At 35.0% G+C, this 23,425-nt stretch overlaps 2 protein-coding genes across 4 annotated transcripts; both read left to right on the top strand.

The window, feature by feature from the left end:
- Window positions 1-376: 376 nt before the first annotated feature.
- Window positions 377-3,385, top strand: LOC136822641 (uncharacterized). The gene is made up of 3 exons (XM_067078910.1): window positions 377-535; window positions 1,757-2,080; window positions 2,606-3,385. Exons 1-3 carry the CDS (start codon window positions 377-379, stop codon window positions 3,383-3,385), a joined length of 1,263 nt encoding a protein of 420 aa, XP_066935011.1.
- Window positions 3,386-6,011: 2,626 nt separating this feature from the next.
- Window positions 6,012-22,534, top strand: LOC136822653 (ralBP1-associated Eps domain-containing protein 1-like). 3 transcript variants are annotated; one of them, XM_067078922.1, is made up of 18 exons: window positions 6,012-6,201; window positions 6,606-7,207; window positions 7,458-7,740; window positions 8,021-8,077; window positions 9,492-9,720; window positions 11,946-12,121; window positions 12,724-12,787; window positions 13,296-13,432; window positions 14,055-14,143; window positions 14,521-14,550; window positions 14,825-15,501; window positions 16,891-17,039; window positions 17,345-17,394; window positions 18,756-18,884; window positions 20,374-20,392; window positions 20,604-20,736; window positions 21,462-21,576; window positions 22,260-22,534. In XM_067078922.1, exons 1-18 carry the CDS (start codon window positions 6,126-6,128, stop codon window positions 22,320-22,322), a joined length of 3,078 nt encoding a protein of 1,025 aa, XP_066935023.1. In that variant the 5' UTR covers window positions 6,012-6,125; the 3' UTR covers window positions 22,323-22,534. The 3 variants fall into 3 exon arrangements, with proteins under 3 accessions (XP_066935023.1, XP_066935024.1, XP_066935025.1); XM_067078923.1 differs by lacking the exon at window positions 8,021-8,077 and having other exon boundaries at window positions 22,260-22,413; XM_067078924.1 differs by lacking the exon at window positions 18,756-18,884 and having other exon boundaries at window positions 22,260-22,413.
- The last annotated feature ends 891 nt before the right edge of the window (window positions 22,535-23,425 follow it).

Below are 23,425 nucleotides of genomic sequence, written 5' to 3'. Positions count from 1 at the left end.
CTTCGCAGCTTACACTGAGCGCAAATCAAACTCAAAACGTTATGCGTATAACCTGGGAGACTACGCCACCATGAAACAAGAAGCTAGTGTATGGTCTAGAGAGTTTCTTGAAGGCATAGATCAAATGCCAATAGGGGAAACTTGGAATTTATTCAAAAGTAAGCTGTTGGAGCTTAGGAATCTTTATGTGCCATTGAAAGAAATTGATCGTCAGAGTTGGAGAAGAAAAGGATCGATACCAATAGGAAGAGACCTACAGATAGAAGTAAGTGAAAAACGACGACTACACAGGAAATGGGCTAGATCGGTTTGCCCCATTGAAAAAAGACGCAACCGTCAAATCTACATAACAACAAGAAACAGAGTGAATCGCATGATGACAAGAGCTCGTCGAAACTACGAACAAAACATTTGCAACAAAGCCAAGTCCAATCCGAAAGTTTTCTGGTCACACGTGCGAAGTAAGATGAAATCTGCTAGCGGAGTTTCCTCTCTTTTAGAAACACCGAAAGATAAATCATCCCTGCGGCACGAAGTTAGTCAACACACATTTTGTGTAGTTCTTCAAAAATGGTTGAAATTTAGCAAAATCAAAAACATGAACGAAAAAACCGACAAAAAGCAAGAAAAACAACCATTTGAAGAAGCTAAACAAAACCAAACATGCACTCACACCTCCTGCTCAGATGATGATGACCAAAACCGTCTAAAATGCCGAAAATGCCACCGCATGGTACACTACGAGTGCACACAATTACCGCTTTATCAGCTGCAAATTTTTGCCAACACTTATAACGAACAATATCTATGTCAGAATTGCGTGCGTATAACACGATCTCTAATGAGTAAAATAGGTGAGAACTCGTATCATATGATGCAGAGGGAGATTGAGAAGAAGGACGACGTCATTAAAAAGCTCAAAAACCAGCTAGCCAAGAACCGCAGCCTTAAGAACGATATCGAAAACATCTTAACCAATAAGATGGCTGACTTTGAAATAAAAACCAAGCAGATTATAAAAGAAGAAATAAAGCAAACGACGAATTACATAGAGAAACATCAGAAAAAACATACGCTGAAATAACTAAGAAACACAAGGATAATTTCAAATCAGCAGTGAGAGAACACCAACAAGAAAACAAGAATGAAGAAAGAGACATCGAATCAAGAAAACTAAATATTATTATACATGGAATGGAGGAATTAGAGGTAGACAACAAAGAGGAACAACAGGAACAAGACAAAATAGATATTGAAGGTATACTAGGTAACATTGGCGTTCAAGATATCAAACCGTCCCACCATCATCGCATTGGACAAAACCGAAAAGGGCTATATTGGCGTCCAATCAAGTTGATCTTAAAAAGTATAGAGGAAAAAGAACGGATAATGCAAAATCTGCATAAGCTGAAACGATTCAATGAAATTGGTGGCTTTAGCATCACTTCACCATCAACGAAAGAAAAATTATTAAAGATATGTGCCAAAAGGCGAAAAAAATGAATTCAAAAAATGACGATTTCGTTTGGCATGTAAGAGGAAGCCCTAGAACAAACCTTCGCCTAGTTCGAAAACCTAGGACAAAGACCAAAACAACGTCTTCTCTTCTGTCCATATCTTCTGACGACTGGACGACAGATGAAGAATTAGACAATTTATAAATCTAAAATTATTTCGTAGAGGTCGATAGACCTGTGAAATATAATTCTATAAATAAATAAAAGATAATGAAAAGGCGAATATTCTCCAAAAACAGTTCTGCAGTGTTTTCACTAATGAACCAGAAGGTGAAGTCCCTGATTTTCCAAGCAGGACCGAGGAAATTATTGACGATATCGTCATAACCAAGGAAATGCTATCTAAGAAAATTAAGGAGCTTGATACCAATAAATCACTCGGTCCCGATGAAATCCACCCGAAAATGCTAAAAGAGCTTGTAGACGAGATCGCAGAACCTCTTTCCCGTATAATGAACAAGACCTTGACTGAAGGAGAATTACCTGAGGATTGGAAACTTGCCCACGTTACTCCTATTTACAAAAACAAAGGTGCTCATAATCTAGCAGTCAACTATAGACCAGTGAGTCTAACATCAGTAGTTTGTAAACTAATGGAGTCAATCTTAAGAGAGCATATCACAAGATACCTTACAAACCTAAAGTTGCTATCCAAAAAGCAATACGGCTTCATCAGCAGACGTTCTACTGTCACTCAACTACTGATGTATATAGACAAATGCTGTGAAAGTATGTCGGAAGGTAAAGTCGTCGACTGCATATATTTTGATTTCGCGAAAGCGTTTGATACCGTGCCCCATCGCCGACTTTGCAAAAAGTTAGAAGGATATAGAATCACCGGAACAACCAAAAATTGGATAACATCTTTTCTCAAGGGATGAAAGCAACTAGTGAAAGTGAACCAATCTCACTCAAAGCTAGACGATGTAATCAGCGGTATACCACAAGGAAGTGTATTAGGACCTCTACTTTTTGTGCTGTATATAAACGATCTTCCTGACAAAGTTGTTTCCGACCTATTACTTTTTGCAGATGACACGAAGATATTCAAAGAGGTCAATTCCATTAATGATTCTCTTGTCATTCAGAAGGATGTAGACACATTGAATAAATGGTCTAAAGATTGGCTCTTAAAGTTCCATCCCGATAAATGTCATGTTTTAACACTTGGCAAACTAGCTAACATAAAGCACGCACATCCTTATTCTCTCGCTGGTAATCAACTGGAGCATGTTTTCGAGGAGAAAGACTTGGGAGTTTTGGTGGATGCTGAGCTGATGTTTGAAGAACATATAGCCAAACAGGTAAACAAAGCGAATTCGACACTTGGTATTATCAGAAGGGGGTTTGATAATCTTACTCCAAAGACCATAACAACACTATACTCCGCCTTTGTGAGGCCGCACCTTGAGTACGCGCAGTCAGTCTGGTCACCCAAACTACGCAAACATGTGAACATGCTCGAGGGAGTCCAAAGACGAGCTTCAAAACTTATCCCAATATATCGACACCTCCCGTACAGTGAAAGGCTAAAAAGGCTTGGATTACCAACCCTCGAATTTCGGAGACAGTTTTGTGATATGGTGCAGGTCTATAAACATCTTTCCTTTTACGACAAAGATACTATACCTTCAAAACTAATCAGCCGTGCACGTCCTAAACGAAGACATTCCAAAGAGCTTTTACCAAACTTTGCTAATGACCGCTTCAATGGACCCCAAACTAAATCGTTTTACTATAGATGTGTGCCAACGTGGAATAAACTACCAAGAGAAGTTGTATCAGCACAATCGATTAAGTCGTTTAAAGAGAAACTGAATGATGCATGGAAAAACCACCCACAAAAATTTGTTACAAGAGGAATGTGAAAGAAGATCGGTTAGAGGCCCATCGTGAGCCTAGCTTGTAAATCTGTATAATAATAATAATGTCTGATGATCACCTTGCCACTTGTCTTGTGGTGATTTTTCTACAGTAATGGTTAGAAATGCCGGTTTTCTTGAACGTTAGTAAGTGAAACCATTTTGCAATAGAATGTCATCTTTTAAAATTACACTCTAGTGGCATCTTTCTGATTTCAAAACAAAAGCTGAAATAAACAAACGCAACTCCGGTCCGGTTGACAGATATCTTTATTAGTAACTATTTCCTCTCTGTCCCTCAGAAATGGTGATCTTAAAGTTTAATTCTGGCATTCCTCATCCATTCATTTGAGTTTGAGTCTGAGAAATATTTCAATCGTTCCTGGCTTGCTTCTCCAACATTCTAAGATTTTTCTAAAAAAATTCTAAAAAGTTTTACTTACAAAAAAGCAATGTTTGTTCATTCTCACTCTAAAATTTTTCTATTCCATTAGTTTTACTGTGAAGAATTCAGAGGGAGTCTTGGTCTGTTATAATAGGAAAATTAAAAAAGATTCATTCAGCCCAATATACTCTATTCTGCTGATTTATTGAGCACAATCTTCAAGCAAAGTAACGTTATTGATTGATTTCCACAGGAAAGGATATTTTTAGAAAAATCTTTATAATTGAAAAAATATTAGGTCCTAAGATGCTCCATACTACATGTCTGCCTGCCCTCATTGGATAATGCCTGATTAACTAACAGTTAGGTAGGGTCAGGGTTGCTAGTAACGGCTTGTCACTGTGCCGGGTGCATACTCGGCGCCTTGGGCCCTGCAGGGTTGCTAGTAACGGCTCGAATTTCAGTCAGGTTTAAAAAAGGGGTACTTTTACCCATATTATAATAACATTACCCCCGTCTTTTGCCAGTTTGGTATAATATGTTATGAATTGCGTGATTTTGCTGTGCGACGATGGCATAACAGAATAAGGCGTTGGTTTCCGAATCCGAAGGTCTTTCTTTGTTGGTGGTTCAAACCCTGCACGGTGCGATGATGTGGTTGGTCAAAATATGATACAGGTATGAAAACTTAGTCAGAATTGAGAAACTAAGTCTCAGAAACTCAGACAGTCAGAAAAGAGAAAGACAGGATCAGAGATAAGAAAATAAAATAAAGGTAACTTTGGGCGATCCGATATAACTTCTTCCTATCCCTATCTGTAGAAAGAAGGAGCTTTATCAAGAACAAAAAATTACAATTTCATTGTTAGTGAGTTATTGTCATTGTCAACTCTACAGAATTGCTTTTCAGTTATTGTTTTATTATTTCTCTACCTTCTACAGTCACTATTATATTGAAATAACAAGTTATGTCTGACAGAAAATCTTTCCCATATGGAAAAATGGAAAACTTTCCAAAACCACCAAAGGATGTGAAGTTTTTTTATTTTAGTTTTTCAAAGTATTTTGAATTATTTTACTCACAAATTATAGTGCTCAGAATTATCTTTTCAACCAGGAATATAATATATTATTTATCGTGGCTTGGATCTTGAGATTTATATTTGGCTAAGTTTTGAGATTCTTCTCCCATCATCAGGCATGGAGAGGATGTTTTCTCGACTATTTCTACTTAGATCTTCTGAGTAACCATAATTATCGATTCCTCAAAGTGTGAGTCTAAAGTATAATGTGTCTTGAATTTCCTTAATTTTGAAATTTCATTTTGGCCTTATTACAAATAATGGAGAAAAACATCTCTGCTGTGCTGGGTAATGGGAGAAGAATCTCAAAACTTAGCCAAACGTAAATCTTTTGATCCAAGCCACGATAAACTTCCAATATAAATATCACTGGGTCAATAAACTCAAACTTATTTAGGTATATATATAATATTTTAGAATTGAAACTATCATTTTGCCCTCATCAATTTTTGAAGCCTTGAACAAATGTTTTTTGAATAAAATTTTCAGATGATTTTTAAGGAATACTTAAGTTTGAAGTTGTTAGCTATAGAACTCTTCTTCAAGAATTGTTTTTATTGTTTTCTATTTTTATCTTCTCTCTTTGTGATCATATTTTACTTCTGATTATCTTTCATCATGCATCACATGGGTCATAAAAACTATTATTCTCCCCAATTAGATAACGTTTTAAGGTGTTTTGAGGGTGTAAAAAGTGAAAAATTTTCTTCGTCACCCAACCAAATATTCCCCCCTCCCACTCAAAATGGCTTGCCAGGGCCCATACATCAATGTGTTATATAAATCGAATTCTATCAAAAGTTATAGCCTCTTTTGTCTCCCTTGCAGATTATTGAATTCTGATTTTGAAAAGGATTTTGCTTTGAAAAAGTCTTTGGTAATATGTTATCGTTTCAGACAATATTTTATTGTAGCTATTTTTAAAGGCATTGAAATATCTCCTCATCAGTCAACCTCTGAATTTGTTAATAAATAAGCAATTGTAAGTCATTTAGGGACATTAAAAAGTAATTCCAATAATTTATGATTAAAGTTAATGATAATTTGATGATATCTTGCAGCTTTTAGGAGAAAGTGATTACAACATTTCAATATAAAACTAGGTGTATTTTTTGTATACTATTTGAACTGTTTTATAATTACATTTTCTATAAATATTCTTGAAAAGACAATAAGTATACAAAAAGGAAGACAAATAAAGATGATCTAGGAAGATCAATATTTGAGTGGAAGATTTTTAATGTACAAAAATTCTAAGAAGTGAATCAATCAATCAAACATGGATTTTGATCCGTTGAGTGACAATGAAGATGATGTGACATTTATGCCAGAGAAAAAGAAAAAAGATAAAGAAGGTATCGTTCAAATTCTACTTCCTGAACAAAAAAACCATTGAGCAGCAACCTTCTCTCTCTCAACTCCCTCTATCTTGTGTTGTCTGACAACCAATTACGTGGGAAAAAATAGTTTATAGTAAATAACTTGTAGTTAATTAAAAATGCTTGTTTTTCTATTGTGTTTTATCTATTAGCAGCTTTTTAATTCATCTCTACTCATCAATATTTTATACTTTCCTTGTCCTTACAAACTCAACACTGTTTTTAACTGGCTTGAATAGTTTACCATCTAGTTTGCTCATTTATTTCTTACAATATCGAATTAAAATTAACATGTTTTATTAGCCTTCCAGATAAGTGATTGATATCTTTTTATTGATTGTGAGCTGCTGCTTATATTAACGCTGTATTTTGGTTTGTAGAAAAACGTCGAAAAAGTAAAGGCTCCCATAAATCTGACAAGAGAGATAAGGGAAGCTTCAGTGATGGGTCAACACCAACAGCCATGAAAAGTAAGAATGTCGTGCATGGTCTTGTGGGTCCTGCAGAATACATTGCTGAAAACAGTCCTACACATGGAGAATCGTCGACAGCGTTTGGCAACCAACCTACTTCTCCAACTACAAATATCTCTGCAGCTCAAGTCTTTTCACAACAGCAAGTGACACCGCAAAAGATTCAACAAACATCACAGGTCCTTCAACAACAAACTCCCCAACAGATGCAGCAGCAATGGACGCCACAAAAACATCAACAAGCAAACAATCAACAGTTTGCCCAACAGTCCAATTCAACGCCCAACTTCCAACAGCTTCAATATCAAAACACACCGACAAGTGGACAACCTTTCACAGCTAATTTCAATGCATCCTCGACGAAAATTGAGCGACCACATTCTTCGGCTGCACTACTCCAAGAGCGAACGCCTCAACAATCACCACAGCCTTTCAAACAATCAACAACTATGACCCAACAAAAAGTCACTCTGCTTGCTCAAGCAATGAATACAACCCCTCAGCCTCAGGTATCATATAAAGTAATTAGTATGAAGCTCTATTCTATCAACGCAGTGTTCGTTCGCTAATAAATTTTTAGATTTTCTTATCCTGTTAATAAGCGTGAAATGGTTGTATTAATTTTCTAAAAGATCTTAGTAATCTTACAATAATAGAATCTGTGTGTGATACTGCTGGCTTTTCAATTTAAATCATCAAATCTGTAAAATGTGTTTTTTTTATTCTTACTATATATAACATTTAAAACTTTTTTCTCAGCCTTCACCACTACCAAATAAACAAGCTCCTGCAGCCAGTATCCAACCACTTCCACCGAACCCGTCCCAACTGACCGCAGCCATTAATATGACACATCACCGAAACTCATCTTATTCAAGAGCTATGTCATTACCGGTGGAGTCAGCAACTGGGAAACAGGATGCAAGCTCGGATCACATGATCAATAGATTCCATACAAAATTTGACAGTGAGCTTGAAGTCTCCACAAATGTTGTTGGATCACCAATTCTTGAGAATCCAGCCTCACCATTCCAGAGATCAGGTATAAATGTTTATAATTTTCGAGCAGCACATTACAAACACTGTACTATTAATTCTAAAGGTTTTTTTTTCTTCCCATTTTTTTAATGATAAGTGAAGGTGTCAAAATATTATTTCGAATCTTTATTTTTTCCTTAAGTAACTACTCATCCACACTTTATATAGCACTCTGTATGATGCAAATCGTAAATTTAATAATTGCAATAATTAATTACTACACTTCCACTTGCAACTAATAAGAAGTAATTAGTTATTTATTCTACCATTCTCACATTTTTTAGACTCACTCTCTTCACCTCCACTAACACCCAATAACAAACACTCAGCTTCACAACAAGGTACGAACATGCACACCATTCATTCACTACCCCTTCTATTATAATATTACTGTTATTAAAAAATCTGTAGACAATCTTTTAGTATAACTTCTTTTGTTATCTCTAAATATCTCGAATGATATCCTACGCCTTCTTCTTACAGACCCTGTGGGACCATAACAATTTTTCCAGTTGGAGGGGGAACTGGAAAAATTGCCCAAAATATCGTCCCCAGTCTAAAATAAAACTCCAATTTTTGACTCGCTGAATGAAATTTCTTGACTCGAAAACAATTGAATTCAAATCTCCGGCCATAAGAAAACATAGGAATGTTAATCGCCATCGAGATTCAGTTCGTTATTTTTTACTCAACTGGCTGAAAAATCCTATCGGGTCTGTGAGAAGTAGGTTTTATCTGATTTGAAATAGCTTTTAATTAATAAACTATTTAGAGCAACTCAACCCTTGACCGATAATCCCATATGGTAAACCTAGCTTAAACCAAAAGAATTTTATACCTTTTTTTAAAAGCTGGTTCAGTTGACCCCTTTATCCTCCAGACATTCTGATTGAACTTTTGAAATCTACAGAGAGATAGAAAAACAAATTTTAAGAAACCAAATGCTTTTCATCCTCTGTCAGTACGTATCTCTCTCTAATCACATCCTTTGAGATGAGTCGGTGATTTTAACTGTGTCCTTGATAAAACATGACATTTCTATTGACATTGCGAATCTTATTTATTTACATTGACCACAAAATAAAAAACAAATTGAACGTAAAAACTTAATTAAATGAGTTTATGATTTATGGGAGTAGAAACGTTCATTTGGAGTATTGGACTAACTTTTTGAGGCTTTCAAAGTCTCTGTTTCATGCTCGTGAAATGTTGAAATTTGTTAAACTTCGAAGTAAAGTTTATCATGTGAATCTTTCGAAAAGTTTTTCATCAGGGAGCGAATAAGAAGGTCTGTTTTTTTTATGTTAAAAATTCTTTTGAGGTTTGCAACAGTTTGTTTGTTCCCTCTTATTACACAACTTATAGGGTCCATAATGTAATATAGCCAGGGGACCCCTTTTAAACAATGAGAAAAAATAACAAAATTGGTATAGTTAATGTCGGATGTTTGTTTATGTACAAGTGTATGTGGTGTCACTTTTTCACAAAAAAATCTGACTATATTTTTATGTGTTTGCAGATGCTGTAATAAAGGGGAACAACATTGTGTTGAACTATTGGTCACAAGGTTTTTAAAAAGGAAGTGCCAATTGATTTTTTAAAGTTTTTTGGATTCGGTAAAATTGTTACAAAAAAGCTAACAACTTCCAACCATCCAAATCTAATCGCTGTTCGCTTCATGAAAAGACTAAAATACCAAGCAGCTTTTTATTTGAGTCATGGCTTTAAATTGCTTGGTCAATTTTAACGATTTAGAATTGTGGAACAATGCACCGCCCTTACACCACGCCCATCATCATCATACCCACCACTCTCATGAAGCACCACACACGCCCAAGCAACATGATGGTGATTGGGCGCATTTTTCACCTCAAACAGAAGATGTACCTACATCGAGTCATCCCAATACTGGTGTAATCTCGTCTTCGGTTGAGTCGGACAATCAATTGCCACCGCCATCGAATCATATCGATATACCAAGAAAGTAAGAACGTTTTTCTAATATTTCTATTCTAATGGCAGCATATTTAGGGTTTGAAAATTGAAGGTTGAGAATTACACTTGTAATTATACATGGGTATTACCATTGAGTTAAAAGCCGCTAAAGGGGCTTAATGTTGATTAAGCCACTTCTTCTTCAAAACTAATTTTACAAGTACGAAAATTATATTGGCGACTTCTAATGGACAGAAAGATTTAATAACGGATAGCCTATACCATGGCGAACAAGCTTCGTTAGATGTTCGTACTTAAAAACTGCTATTTGAATTATTGATAGCTTTGTAATTTGATTATCGTTGAGCTGCTGTGCATAAAATGCAAAAAAAATTATCTTATAGAAAACTTTTTAAAAGTCTTAAAAATATAACGAGAAAACATGTTAAATTTATTAGAACTTAGATGTTAAAACCTTTAACATCAAATATTGTTCACGTTTTGTTAGTAAACAGTTCTTTAATAGGGAAGCTAAAAGTCTTTGAATGAAGTTGTGGTAAGTGTATGAGTACTTGAAAATTTTAAACTTCCTCCACCAGTTAAAAATGAGTTTGTATGAATTTTGAACGTCTGTGACAAAACTTTACGAGTATTTATTATTCCTTTCCTGCTTAAAAAATGTGTATACTTATTTGCTAAATACTCATAAAGTTTAAATCTGCAGGGAACGTAGTTGCGGTCTCACCTACCTTTCTTACTGCTTCGTCAGCAGGTCAGCTTACTTTTTTACTACAGCTCCGTAGTAGTTTTTTGACAGTATTGAGTAATCTACAACTTGAGAAATGAAACGTCATCACACATTCTCTCATCATTCGTCACTGCCCAAATGAGATGTACAAGAATCTCTGCAAAGGTCAAACTGTTACAAGTTGCTAATAGAACTGTTGACAAAAGTTTATAGCTGTAATTTTAATGCTGTTTTTTTTTACTTTTGTAGTGAATTTTTTCTATTCTGTGGTAATAGATTAGTAAGGCATATTGGATGTGAATTAAAATGTGTGTTGATTTACATAATTGATTGACAAAACAAAACAAAAATTTTTTTGAGTCATAAGAGATTTTGCGGCTTGGGTTTTCTTTATCTGAATTTGTGCTACAGTTAATGTATGTAGTATGAAAGAGACATAGAGTTAAAAAAATAGAGAAAAAACGGTTTTTAAAAACCCTTTTTTTAATCTCTATAAATATAAGAGTGGCTTATTACTGTGATATTAGAAAAAAAGAGTGCCCTGGACTTGCGTTTTTGTTGTGATAAGCTATAAAGAGTTAGAGTCAGAGAAAATTTGTCAATGAAGCAGTGACTTGTATGGGCTTAGATTGAATAATTTATAGAAAATCAAGTGTTTTTTGGTGCGATGGATGTTCGACAAATTCGTTCAAGACCATATTATTCAAGTTATCAGTAAGTTATTGTAGGGTCAGCTATTCATGCTCATGCAATGTTTATATTTTGTCCCCAGAAATTGGGGTCTGTCATTCGTCAACATTTGATACGTTTTTTCTCCTTTTCAACTTTTAATTCTGGTGGTTCTGCTACTAGTAAAACAGAGTAAGTTCTTTCGTTTACAGACTACCTGCAACTGAGTTTAAAGTTTTAAGTCTTTTTATCGCATTCAAATTTGCTCTGAATGCTTTTCAGTCCATCTAAAATAAACGTATAATATTAACCAATACCGAGTTTGACCCCTATAATAAAGCAGCGTATTTTTTAAGATATGTGCCACGCGCATTACAAATGCTAAGGATGGTGACGCCTATTAGAAGGCGATTCTCTGTAGAATCTTTTTCTTTAAGAATTCCTTTGCCTGGAATTATTTTGGAGAAACTGAAATTATGACGTCACATGCAAAATAACTTTGAAAAAATAACTTGGGAAAAAATAACTTGGCAATTCCAGGCCCCTTCGACAAGTTTCACTGCACTACGATGTTCTAAGTGGCTGAGTCGGTTTGATCCAAAAGGTTCTGGAAATATAGTACAGTAGAGGAAATTTTCCGTTCAAGGAGCTTAGGCATATTTTGTATCAGTAGCATCAATAAGTTCAATCGATCAAATCAAATTCAAACGAGGCTATTAATCTCAATAGCATAGTAGGTAATATGCTTATATCTCTAAGAAGTGCGTAGCTCAAAGGAAGAGCATTCAGCTACGGTGTGTTCGTGGGCTCAATTTATCGACGGGTCGCAAACTAACTAAGTCTCTTTTTCCCTCCAGGAGAAGCCAAACGGAGAGCATGGCGTCATCCAGCATGGCATCCAGTATCCCAGAAAGCACGAGTAGTGTTGACAGTAGTTCCGACAATGAAGAAATGAGAATCACGCAAGAACAAAGAGAATATTACACCAACCAATTCAAAAGTTTACAACCCAATGAAGACGATGTTATCAAAGGTAACGATTATCGCAGGAAAAAATCTTTAAATCACACTCGTGTGAAAACTGATTTCCAAGGGTGAGATTCGGTTCGTTTTTCACACTATTTGTTTACACCTTGTTGAATCAATTATCAAACTAAAAACTCAATCTGGAATCACAATCTGACTTAATTCTTCTTAAATTTGAGGTGTTTTAATCTAATACTTAAATCATCATGGTGTAAACACTAAGGGTGTTATTTACGATTTCACACCCGTGTGAAAAACGAACCGAATCCCACCCTGGGAAATAAGTTTTCGCACGAGTGTGATTTAACGATTTTTTCCTGTGTATTATGATAGTTAGTGTTTTAATCCGAAAAGTTATACGCCCTTATTTTTCGACCTCGTCCTTCCACATACTCAAAGCGTTTAAATAATGATGAAGTTTTGTTAATAATGATGATTCTAGCTCATTAAACTATAACTGATTCTGTTTCAACTACAGTGAAGTTTTTTTTTACTCGCTGGAACCTCTATAACTCGATAGTTTCCTTAAAACGAACAAGTTTATCTTGGAGACTTCCAATGTATTTGTTTCATATCAAGTTGTATAACTCATTGAATTTTTATGTCTAGGTCCCCAAGCTCGTGATTTCTTCTTGAAGTCGAATCTAGCGATGGAAACTCTTTCTAAGATCTGGTATGTATGTTTCCCTTGTAGTAATTATTACCCTCTATACATGTAAGGTCTTCATTCGATTGATCTTAAACAAGCTCATTACAGCTCGCTTTGGTGCTTTCAATTAGATTTGAACATTTCTTTCCGACGAGAATTGTCAATACAGAACAACAAGTGGAAAATTGATTATTGAAACTTGCATATTTCTCTTTCTCAATAACCCTTGGGAATTTTTTTTTATCAATCAAGATTTATTCAACCTCGTCCCTGTGTAAAACAGGCTTTATTTACGATTGACGCCAGAGAATATCCTGGTGTAGGCTGATGCGAGACTCTCATCTCAAAGTGGGAACTTCTCAAACAACAAAAAAGTGACGCATTCGAAAAGCAGTCAATGCCAGGGTACTATCTGGCGTTGTTATCAGTAATAAGCATAAAAATAACAGATAATACGCAGGGAATGAGGTTGTGTTTTATTGACAAATTGTTCACAAATAATCGAATAACCTCTTTATATTAAAAATTTCAGGCATCTATCAGACTTGGATAAAGATGGCGCATTGAACTTGGAGGAATTTCAGATTGCAATGCATCTGGTTGTGTTAATTAAACATGGTTACGAGTTACCGATGGTTTTACCTCCTTCCCTTCTTGGTCAAGAGCAAGGTATGTTGTTAATCTGCCGTCAAAACATGCCTGGTTATTTTAAAATATCATTATTTGACTTTATCTTTAAATAGTTGATGATTAGCTTAAGGTTTATTTCCATCTCAAACCATTCTAAGGTTGTTGTTTTTTAGTGGTCGCTAACTGGATTTCTATATAATATATATTCATGATATGCACCACTGCAATGTCTTCTGACATTACGTCATGGAACAAATAGCTCATTGGTTGGAAGTGACGTAAAAGCAGTCAATACGTAACTTTCAACCAATCAGCTATTGGGTGGAACGGAAGAAATTGCAATGGTGCATATCATGAATAGAATATTATTTTTATCTCAAATGTCTCCTAATTGGTTAAAGTTAACAATACGTTATATCCACTGACCTTTATATATATAAAGGTCAGTGGTTTTACCTTGACTCGAACAAATTTGTGTTCGCTGCGAGGGTTCGAGTTATGGATACTCCTCTGTAAAATGCTTTTTTTTTACCACCGGGAATCTGGTATTAAATCCTTTAGACATGTATCCGAATCCATATAATCCGAAAACAGGTGACTTTTTATGTTTCTGTATGACTTTTAATAAATGACTTTTAAACTTGTTCTTTCATTTTGTCAGTCCATCAAATGGCAAGTCAAGATGGTGTGGGTATGAGCGATGAAGATGAGAAATTGATTTCTGATGACGAAAAACAAGAATCTGGTGATGTACGTGACGCTCTTTACGTCTTGCTATCTACATATTATGGAACACCATAGAGTTTTAATAGTATTCCAAGATAATTAAGATAATATTATCCCTAATAGTTACTCCTTCTCGGTTTATAATCCGCTAAAAGTGGTGAATTTTGACAACTCAGAGAAATTGAAAGGTTTTCCTTCACTCCGCTTTTACCATAGGATTAAAAACTGTAGACGTTTTGATTGCTGTTGGAGAACAAATTAAACCAATCCAGTTCTTTTACGATGAATATCTAGGCCATGACACAGAGGAGACAAAAACATTCTGACGATTCGCGGATAGGATATAGCGCTAGAAGTGTTGTATAGGGTATCTTATAAAACTGTTTCTCCTTTATTTCTAGTGGTCCGCTGAATTTGATGCTACGGATGGGGTGAGTTGACTTATGGTTTAGGTCTTGCTGTACTTATAGTGCAGTGGCCATTATATAATTATATTTTATAAGATATTTAAATGAGATTTATCATGTGCTATAGCTCGCTGTTTCAAAATACTACAAATCTTCGATTTGGTTAGACTTTATCCAATTCCTTTTCATCAATTATATGCTATGTAGATGATCTTCTGTGCTGCTCTTTTCAAAAGATAACCTCAATCTTTCAGTTTATGGGAACCTTTACTTGAACACTCCTACTTTTTCACCGCAGGCACCAATTGATCGTGGTGAACGTACGGTGCAAACTTACGCGCAACCCTCCCCTACGTCCGTCACCGTGCCGTCAGAAACTCGCGTACAACCCGTCTCACACATCACCGAACAACAACAGATCAACCATGACGACGAAAACGAATTACCTTCCTCGCCTGGTGCCTTAGCGTCTCCTAACGATGTCGCCGCGGCGGGCGGAAAGATAACAGCTATTGCACGACCACGTGTAACCGCTAATAAAAACGTTAATCTGATGGATGCGTCACCGTGGCAGCTCCTGCCACCACCGTCCGGGAAAACTGGTAAATTCGGTGGCCCTAATGGTGGTACAACCGCGAAGAAAGCCTTGAAAATGGATAGTGTTGATAGTGAGTTAGACTCGGCGGGTGTCATCAGTGATAGCGAAAATAATAAACTGGTCTCGATTGACAATCACATGTCCCAAACGACGTCGCCGACAAATGGCGACAGTAGTCTGGACAACCTCGACGACGACGAACATTTGACGGACGACCATGATCACGAGCGTTTGAAAGTCAAGAAAAAGGATTCGGCTTATTTCAGGAATTTATCAAAAGAGAAATCACGTTCGATTGATAGCTTGCGGTCAGATATTTCAGAGAGTAGCATGTTTGAATGGAAGAGACAATCCATCAGACGAGAATCGAGACCAAGGTATGCCTCGTTTTCCCAATTTTTTGAAAAAAACTAAACTATATTGAGATCATTCTCTTTGAGGTCCGGAATCTTCGAGTTAGAAAACTTCGAGTTAGCAATTTTCGAGTTAGCTAAATTATGACGTCATAAAAGTGCAAATTATAAAACTCGAATTTTATTTTTCGAAAAAACTTTTTCGAGTTAGCTAGCTCGAATGTCTTTTTCACAAAACCTTTTTTCGAGTTAGCTAACTCGGAATTTATTTTTCGTTCACGAGTTTTCGAGTTAGCTATCTTGGATTGTTTTTGTATGGTAGTAGAAAAATCAAAAAAAAAATCGAAAAAGAAGTAGGCGGAAGGAAGTTTGCTTGTTTTTCTTCCTCCTTTCTTCTCTTGTTTAATGTGGAGTGGAGATTTTCTAAAAGATGGGAAATTAGATTTATTGAATTTAAGTGCCCTGATGTATCTTATGTGTGCACCAACAAAATTTTGCTTCATAAAACTACATTTTGATGCTTGAATTTCGACTTGCATGAGTGTATGATTTTTTACCACACTGGGTGTTCTTTGCTTACTTTGGCTCCAGATAATTGTTATTGTCAGTTCTACAGATATGTTGCAGATTATTTCGAGGTATGTTAGTTATGTATATACAATACATTTGAGAGTTATATTGAATATTTCTAACATTACTTATTTATGATTCTACAAATTCAAAAGGGAGTGTTGTTGTTCATGTTGTTCCTTTGTAAGATGTTAAAACAAACCAATAACTTTTCTTCAGCTTTGGCATTTCACTTTTCGATAAGAATTCGAATTTCCAAACTAACACTCGAATTTTGAATAAAAATATTCGAATTATGTATGAATAAAAAATTCGAATTGTGAATAAAAATATTCGAATTATGAATAAAAACATTCAAGTTAACTTTTTTTAGATAGCTAACTCGAAAACTTGTGAACGAAAAATAAATTCAGAGTTAGCTAACTCGAAAAAAGGTTTTGTGAAGAAATTCGAGTTAGCTAACTCGAAAAAGTTTTTTCCAAAAATAAAATTCGAGTTAATTTTAACTCGAAAAATATTTTTTGGAAATAAAAAATCGAGCTAGAGTCGAGTGACGTCATAATTTGCACTTTTATGACGTCATAATTTAGCTAACTCGAAAATTCGTAACTCGAAAACCGCTAACTCGAAGTTTTCTAACTCGAAGTTTTCTAACTCGAAGATTCCGGGCCTCATTCTTCTTCAATAGTTATGGTTTCAAGCATCGGCACATTTTGTGATTTATTGTGTGAGTCGACAATTAATTCAACGAATATTCCTTGTATTATTCTAACTGCGAAATTAAGCGCTGAAGAACAGGAGTTATTCAGTAGATAATTGTTCCCTTATTATTATCCTCATTAGGTCATTTAATGGGGAAAGCACGTCACACGACACACCGCAATTCGAATCACCGCCCGTCCCACCGCCACGAACGAATAAAGGACACGCCAGGGCGTCATCACTCGATTTCAATCAAATGTTTCATAATCGTTCGCCTAGAGTCAGTTCTGGTGAGAGCAGATCGCGTTTAACGCGGTTTATTTCTATGTGTTACATTGCGAGGAAAGAGGGAGAAAAATTGAAAACATTTATCGACCTTAAAGCGTGCGAACACGGGGTTTGAGTTTACCGGGAAGGAATTACGTCGTAATGACATAATATCGGTTTCCAATCTCATGCCGGTTACCCGGGGAAAATAGTGGAAAGATTCCGGAAAAGTGACAAGAATGTCAGTGCCAAAATATAACATACAAAACGACGGTAACAAGTAACTGACTTTGAAATCGTTTAATGTGCGTTGGATTTTCTCTTTTAGAACCGAAATTACAAGTAACGACACCCACTGACGGTACAGGCAAGAATCCGGTAAGCCCTTTGAATTCCTTAGAATAGAAAAACTTTGATTACCTCATTCAATACTACATACACATTGTGCTTAATTTTTGCATTGTAACTTCACGTAATTTAACGCAGTAACTCCACTCTATTCATGGTATTCCTAGCTTAATGTTTTCTATGGTAACATCCCGGTTTTTGCGAGTAGTGACAGTGCCGTAGACACAAATTATATCTTAGGGGGGCTCTATCTGTTTAGTATCTAAGGAGGCCCCACCATGGTTGGGGCCGACGGGCCAGGAAAATTTTTGGACTTTATACCCTCCAGATTGGCTAAAACTGCCTCTCCAAAAGTCAATTTTCAGCAAAAGGAAAGTAGAAATTGCGTGCATATTACACTGTCTGCACCCCAAAATGTAGGCGAACCCCAAAATGTAGGTTTTTAGTTTGACGTTCACTAAAACTTATTCAGTATGTGTACTGCCCGTGCACTAACGTTTGAACCCAAAAAAAGAAAGTGCATTATAAGTACTTCTTTTTACCTCAGCTTACGCTAGGTTAACGCCAGATAACCAAAAACTTGACGTTATTGTCGTTATTTGATCTGCAATTTACCTACATTTTGGGGTGCAAAAATCGATTTTTTTTGGTTTAAGCAAATTTTTTCTTACCTTTATCGATTCCAAGAAGGTATATCGTTTCGCAATCCTATCAGACACTTTCGTACCAAAAACCATGAATATTGTTCGATTTTTTAGAAAGTTATGAATGAAAAAGTGAACCTACATTTTGGGGTGCAGTGACGTAGAAATATGAAATTTCAAACTTGTATATTGATCATCTGAAAAACTTTGAGAATGAATAATGCACCAGGAAAGATTGTTATGGGGGTAAATAAGTTGTAACAAGTCCATTTTTTCCTTTCCAAAGCTTTTCTTTCGCGTCAGAAGAAAAACAAAATTTACCGACATTTTGGGGTGCAGACAGTGTAGTATATTTTCAAATCATAAGACTATCTTCTTACATAGTTAGTGCGTTAGTTAGTTATTTCGTTCTTTGCCACACGTCGGCTCAACGTAAAAGTGGTAAAAAGAGAGTAGAGATTAAGCAAATAAATCAAATAAGTAAATATACAGACAACGTTGACGAAATTTACACCTTTTTCAAAAAAAGACCATAATCTGAAAAAGTTTTTGGGGGGCTCAGCCCAAGTAGCGCCCCCCCCCCCCCCCCGGTGGCTACGGCACTGAGTGACAAATTTAAGCTTTAGAAAAATTGCTCAAAATTTGCAACTACTGGCAAAAACTGAGGTATTTCCGCAGAAAACATTACGTCATGAATATCATGAATTCTCACTATATAATATGCATGTAATTAACATCAATTTTCAGCCACAAAAACCACCACGCTCGAATCCACCAAGCACTTCTTCAACTAATAACTCGTCTGCCGCCCCCACTGCTGCCGCCCGCCCTCGTTCGTCCAAGGGTGACGAATACCATAGGTCCCGATCACTTGATGTAAGACGATTGCATAGATTTTTGATTATTTTTGATTGTATTGTGGTCTTTTACCTATTGCATGTTTCATATCTTTTGCTATACACGTTTTTTTTTATAAGAATGGTGTTTTTCCATTTCATCATGGATACTCTTAACTTTTTTGGGAAAATCATCCTAAAATATTCTTACAACATTCTTAGGATCCTAATTGACAATTTATAATTTTAAATGGTATAAAAATGGTATTCTTAGTTTGAGTAGCAAAATTCTATGATGTTGATATTCTTAGCATATTCTTAATTTTTTGGCCATTTTCATCATGGACATTCTTATAAAGTGTATTCTTATTTTTAAAAAAGCGTGTATGAGAATTCGTGTCGACTTTATACAGTTTAAAGGCATTTGAACCCAAGTTCAGGCCACATGAGCTCTGAAAGACAAACTTTCTTTGGAATTTCAAAGGCTTTTGAATTCTGAAATGGATTCGGCATCAATCGTGTTTAGTTTTGTTACTTCTTGTTGAACTAATTTTCATTGTGCACGTCTCAACCCACCTCCATCCCGATCAAAAAATTCCTCAATAAAAAATTAGCACAAAATTACGCAAATTTCACCATTGAATCGCGTCATCACGAAAGCCCTTCTTTCAAGTTGATGTTATTAAAGTCTATTTCAAATTAGCTGGCAGTGTTTTTTCAAACCTCAATAAATTTCGATAAAATTTGAATTAGTTAGCGGTTTTGTGCTAACCGCTAAGATAATCCGGAGTGGAATATTATCAAAATGAAAAAAACGGTAAAAAATGGAAAAACGAAGAAGAAGAAAATCAACTTCTTGTAGAATAATGCTATGATTTTCATTTTTGTATCAGAAACTCTTCAATCTTAGAACGTCATAAATGCGAAAAAAGATTCAAAAAATATTCATTCAATCAAAAAATACAGCTTAGAACTTTGCCCTGGTTGACTTAAAAATTGATTTTTGATGATTTTTTTAAGTCAATCATTGATAAACTTTGTACTATATCTTTCGATAGAATAAATATTTTTAGAATTTTTTTTCACATTAATGATTGTCTAAGATTAAAGAATAACTCGTGTGAAAATGATAATTATAGCACAATTATTGAAGAAGTTGATTTTCTTCTTCTTCATTTTCAATCTTCATTTTCCGATCTTTTTTGAGGTTTTTCTTTATGACAATACCCCCACTCCATTCAGCTCCATTTTGTCTTTTCAACGAGCACAAAATTGCTACTAAATTCAAATTCTATCAAAAGTTATTGAGGTTTGAAGAAACACTGCCAGCTAATTTGAAATAGACTTTAGCTTACGTTGTTTTATCCTTCATTTTTCTTTATTTTGATCACCTTTGAATCGAAAGTAAGTTTTTTGAGATATGGTAATGATATGCACGAAATATATGCAGAAGCCACTTCCGAAGAGGCAGTTTTTTCTTTTACCTATCATATTTTCCAACCTGTTATTCTTTTTTATTCTCTTTTCAGATCACGCTGAATGACTCTGGTAAGTTTTGGTTCTTCCCTCAAACAAACAAACAAACAAACAAAAAAGACGGATCTGTATCCAAGCAAGAAAATCTTGAAATCTAACCAAGATGATTTGAAAGATGATTTTGATATAGAGAGATAATAGTCTGGAAACCACATTGTACGAGTTACTAGCCTTTATTAGTCTCTTTTATAGTTTTATAAACACCATTCTTAATCTTTTCTAGTTATCAACGAAAAACCATCAAATCAGCGCGTCAAGACGTTAGGCTCACCATTAACTGAAAATGCTCGAGTGAACTCAAAAGAACACGTTCGATTTATGGAGGAACCAGAAGTTTTATCGAATAACACGAAAAGGTTTGTTTAAAATAATAGATATTCATACTGTAATGTTTTTTAACGGAAAACATCCCGGCTTTTACCAGTAGTGGTAACTGCAAGCTTGAGAAAGATTGTTTAAAATCTGTTTCTGTAGAAAACATCACGTAATGCTTAAAATATCTGAAATCTCATCATCAAACATCTCAATTTCAATTTAACCGACGACTGTGAACTTTACAAATTGTTTCATTGGGAAGCGTAATTCTTATATTATGCGTGCCACATGTGTGTGAAAGGAATGTTTTTATAAGAGGGTCTAGCCTTTGATCATCGGATACAACCGGTAGAATCACACCATATATATTTTATTCTATTTTTGGGGAAAAATCAAAATATAATAGCTGCATTCTTTTTCACCGTCCAACATTCTATTTTTGGTTTAACTAATTAACACAAATGATGTGAAAATCCATTCGCACTAATCTGTGATTTGCTTGCAACTTTTCAAAAAAGACTTCAGTTCTAACATATTTATACCGTTGAAAAGATAATTCAGAGCACTATAATTTTCAAAAATAGTTCAAAAGTTCTCAAAAATTAAGTTAAAAAATGAAGAAGAAAAAATTATCTTTTATCCTTTTGTGCTTGCTATAAACTTCATTTTTGGTACAGAGGTACTTTGGAGCCTGCTGTACCAAAAAATAAAGTTGCTATCACCAAATACAAACCTCTTATAATCTCTTCATCACATTCATTTCCAGTCCGATGGAGATCCAGATGAGGAAACACGAACTTCAAGCCAGACTACGCGATTTAAAAACGAAAAATTCTACATTATCGTCGCTCATCAGCCAACTTGGTATGGAATGGAAAGAGGTATATATGATTGCTAACTTGGTGTAGCTCTTCAAAAACATAATTGAGAATTTCAAGCAGCTGATCAATCTTTTTTTATAAGTATACAAAAATCTAAAAAAGGCTTGGAGATGCTTAAGTCGAGGGCTTGACAATGCTAAAAAATGCTTTGATGGTGCTTGCTTGTTTCCGAAAATAAATTCCTCAATCTGAGCCTTCAATCATGGTCGAAATATATTGACATTTTGGTTGTTTTAACGTTATTCAGAATTTAAAGTTCGGGCGAGAATGGCGATTTCAGCATTTCCACTTTAGTTCACTGGATATTTCAATTTTGGAGGGCTTAAGTGGCTTCCAGGCTATATTCTCAGCCTTGTTGGAACTTTTTGAGCTTCTGGATCCTGAGATCCTAGTCTTAAGTCTAATGTTAAAACTCAGAGTTAAAATCTACTTCCCAGCCCTAATTTATGGCACTTAATAATCACTTGCGGTTTTAAGATTTTGAGGGAATTTCCCTTTTATTCCAAATATTATGGCCAGCATTGTAGATATGCTTTATAAGTACAATTTTTTTTAAAAGCATGTTCTATCAATTTTGAGCTTCAAACAATAAAAATCTTTTTATTACTTCTTTTCGTTGGAAAGATAATCCAGGATGTTCAACCTTACTAAACCACCCCATTTTCTTTTCTTTATTTCTTTAGGTATGCGAGGAAAGAATATCACTTGAAATTCGTCTGCAACGAGCACAACAAGAACTGGAGTAAACATTTGGTTCTTTTACAAAAAAAGAAAATGAAGTGGTCGAAGTATTATTTCATCTTCAAGAAAGGATACTTCTTGGCTCTCATTAGATGAAACTGTTTAGGGATAATATTGTCCAAAAATCAAAATTGGAACGACTTCGTCACCAGATTCCAAATTGACTCTCTTTCATTCATGACAAAAGCAAAATACAGTTGACTCTCGATTATTCGAACATCTATCATTCATAATTCGAACTTATTCTCAGTTTCCGTCAGGGGGAAGCCCTCTTGAAATACTCTCTATAATTCGAATCTCTCTGTTATTCGAACAAATAAGATTCCCTGTTTGAGTTTAACTTAACAAGAGTCGACTGTAATCAAACAACCTAAGAAAGTTCTGCCTCTTTTCGTAAAAAAAGAAATTGACCATACAAAATCCTAAAATTCTAGCTAGAGCTTGATTAAAGTCTGTCTCAAAATAATTTGCAGCTGAGACAAAAATGGCTGTAACTTTTGATAGAGTTTGAAGGAAGTTGCGATTTTGTGCTCGTTGAAAGGATATTTGTGATTGTGAGTAACTTGATTCGAATTCTATCAAAAGTTACAGCCATTTTTGTCTCAGCTGCAAACTATTTTAAGACAGACTTTAACTCCGTAGTTCCAAGTGGTTTCTTTGGCAATACAATATCATTTTTTGCTGCTAGGTGTTCTTCATTTACGTTTTTTAGAAGTACTTTTCCTGTTGTTTTGGAGTAAAATAATTAAGGTAACTTGTCTAAGACTAACTCCCTCTATCTGTCGCTCTCTGGATTTTTATTTTTTTGCGAAAATTTAACGTATATATAGAATACATAGGCGTTTAGAAAATTTTTAAGTTTTAGTACAAAATTTCTAATTTCAATCGAGTAAAAGGATTGGATGACATTTCTATGATACTGGATTTATTTTCCGTTTGAAAAGAAATACTGACTCGAAAAAAATATCATTTTTTCACGATCTGTTTTTTTAATATTTTTGAAATTTATTTTTCAAATTTTGACTTTTTCTTTTTTTGTTAGTCATTTTATTTTGATCACGTCCTCAATTTTTTTTTCGAAATCCAAATTGGTAAATATCTTTGAATT

The sequence above is a fragment of the Clytia hemisphaerica genome, unplaced genomic scaffold, assembly GCF_902728285.1.
Source record: "Clytia hemisphaerica strain Z4C2 unplaced genomic scaffold, Clytia hemisphaerica genome assembly, whole genome shotgun sequence".
NCBI lineage: Eukaryota > Metazoa > Cnidaria > Hydrozoa > Leptothecata > Clytiidae > Clytia > Clytia hemisphaerica.
This window is presented reverse-complemented; position numbering and strand designations above follow the sequence as displayed.

Coding starts and splice junctions, on each gene's coding strand:
- LOC136822641 (XM_067078910.1), top strand. CDS start 377: ATGACAAGAGCTCGTCGAAACTACGAACAAAACATTTGCAACAAAGCC. Junction 536..1,756: donor AATCATCCCTGCGGCACGAA/GTTAGTCAACAC, acceptor CTCCAAAAACAG/TTCTGCAGTGTTTTCACTAA. Junction 2,081..2,605: donor TAGCAGTCAACTATAGACCA/GTGAGTCTAACA, acceptor CTTGTCATTCAG/AAGGATGTAGACACATTGAA.
- LOC136822653 (XM_067078922.1), top strand. CDS start 6,126: ATGGATTTTGATCCGTTGAGTGACAATGAAGATGATGTGACATTTATG. Junction 12,788..13,295: donor GAAACTCTTTCTAAGATCTG/GTATGTATGTTT, acceptor TAAAAATTTCAG/GCATCTATCAGACTTGGATA. Junction 20,737..21,461: donor TTATCGAATAACACGAAAAG/GTTTGTTTAAAA, acceptor ATTCATTTCCAG/TCCGATGGAGATCCAGATGA.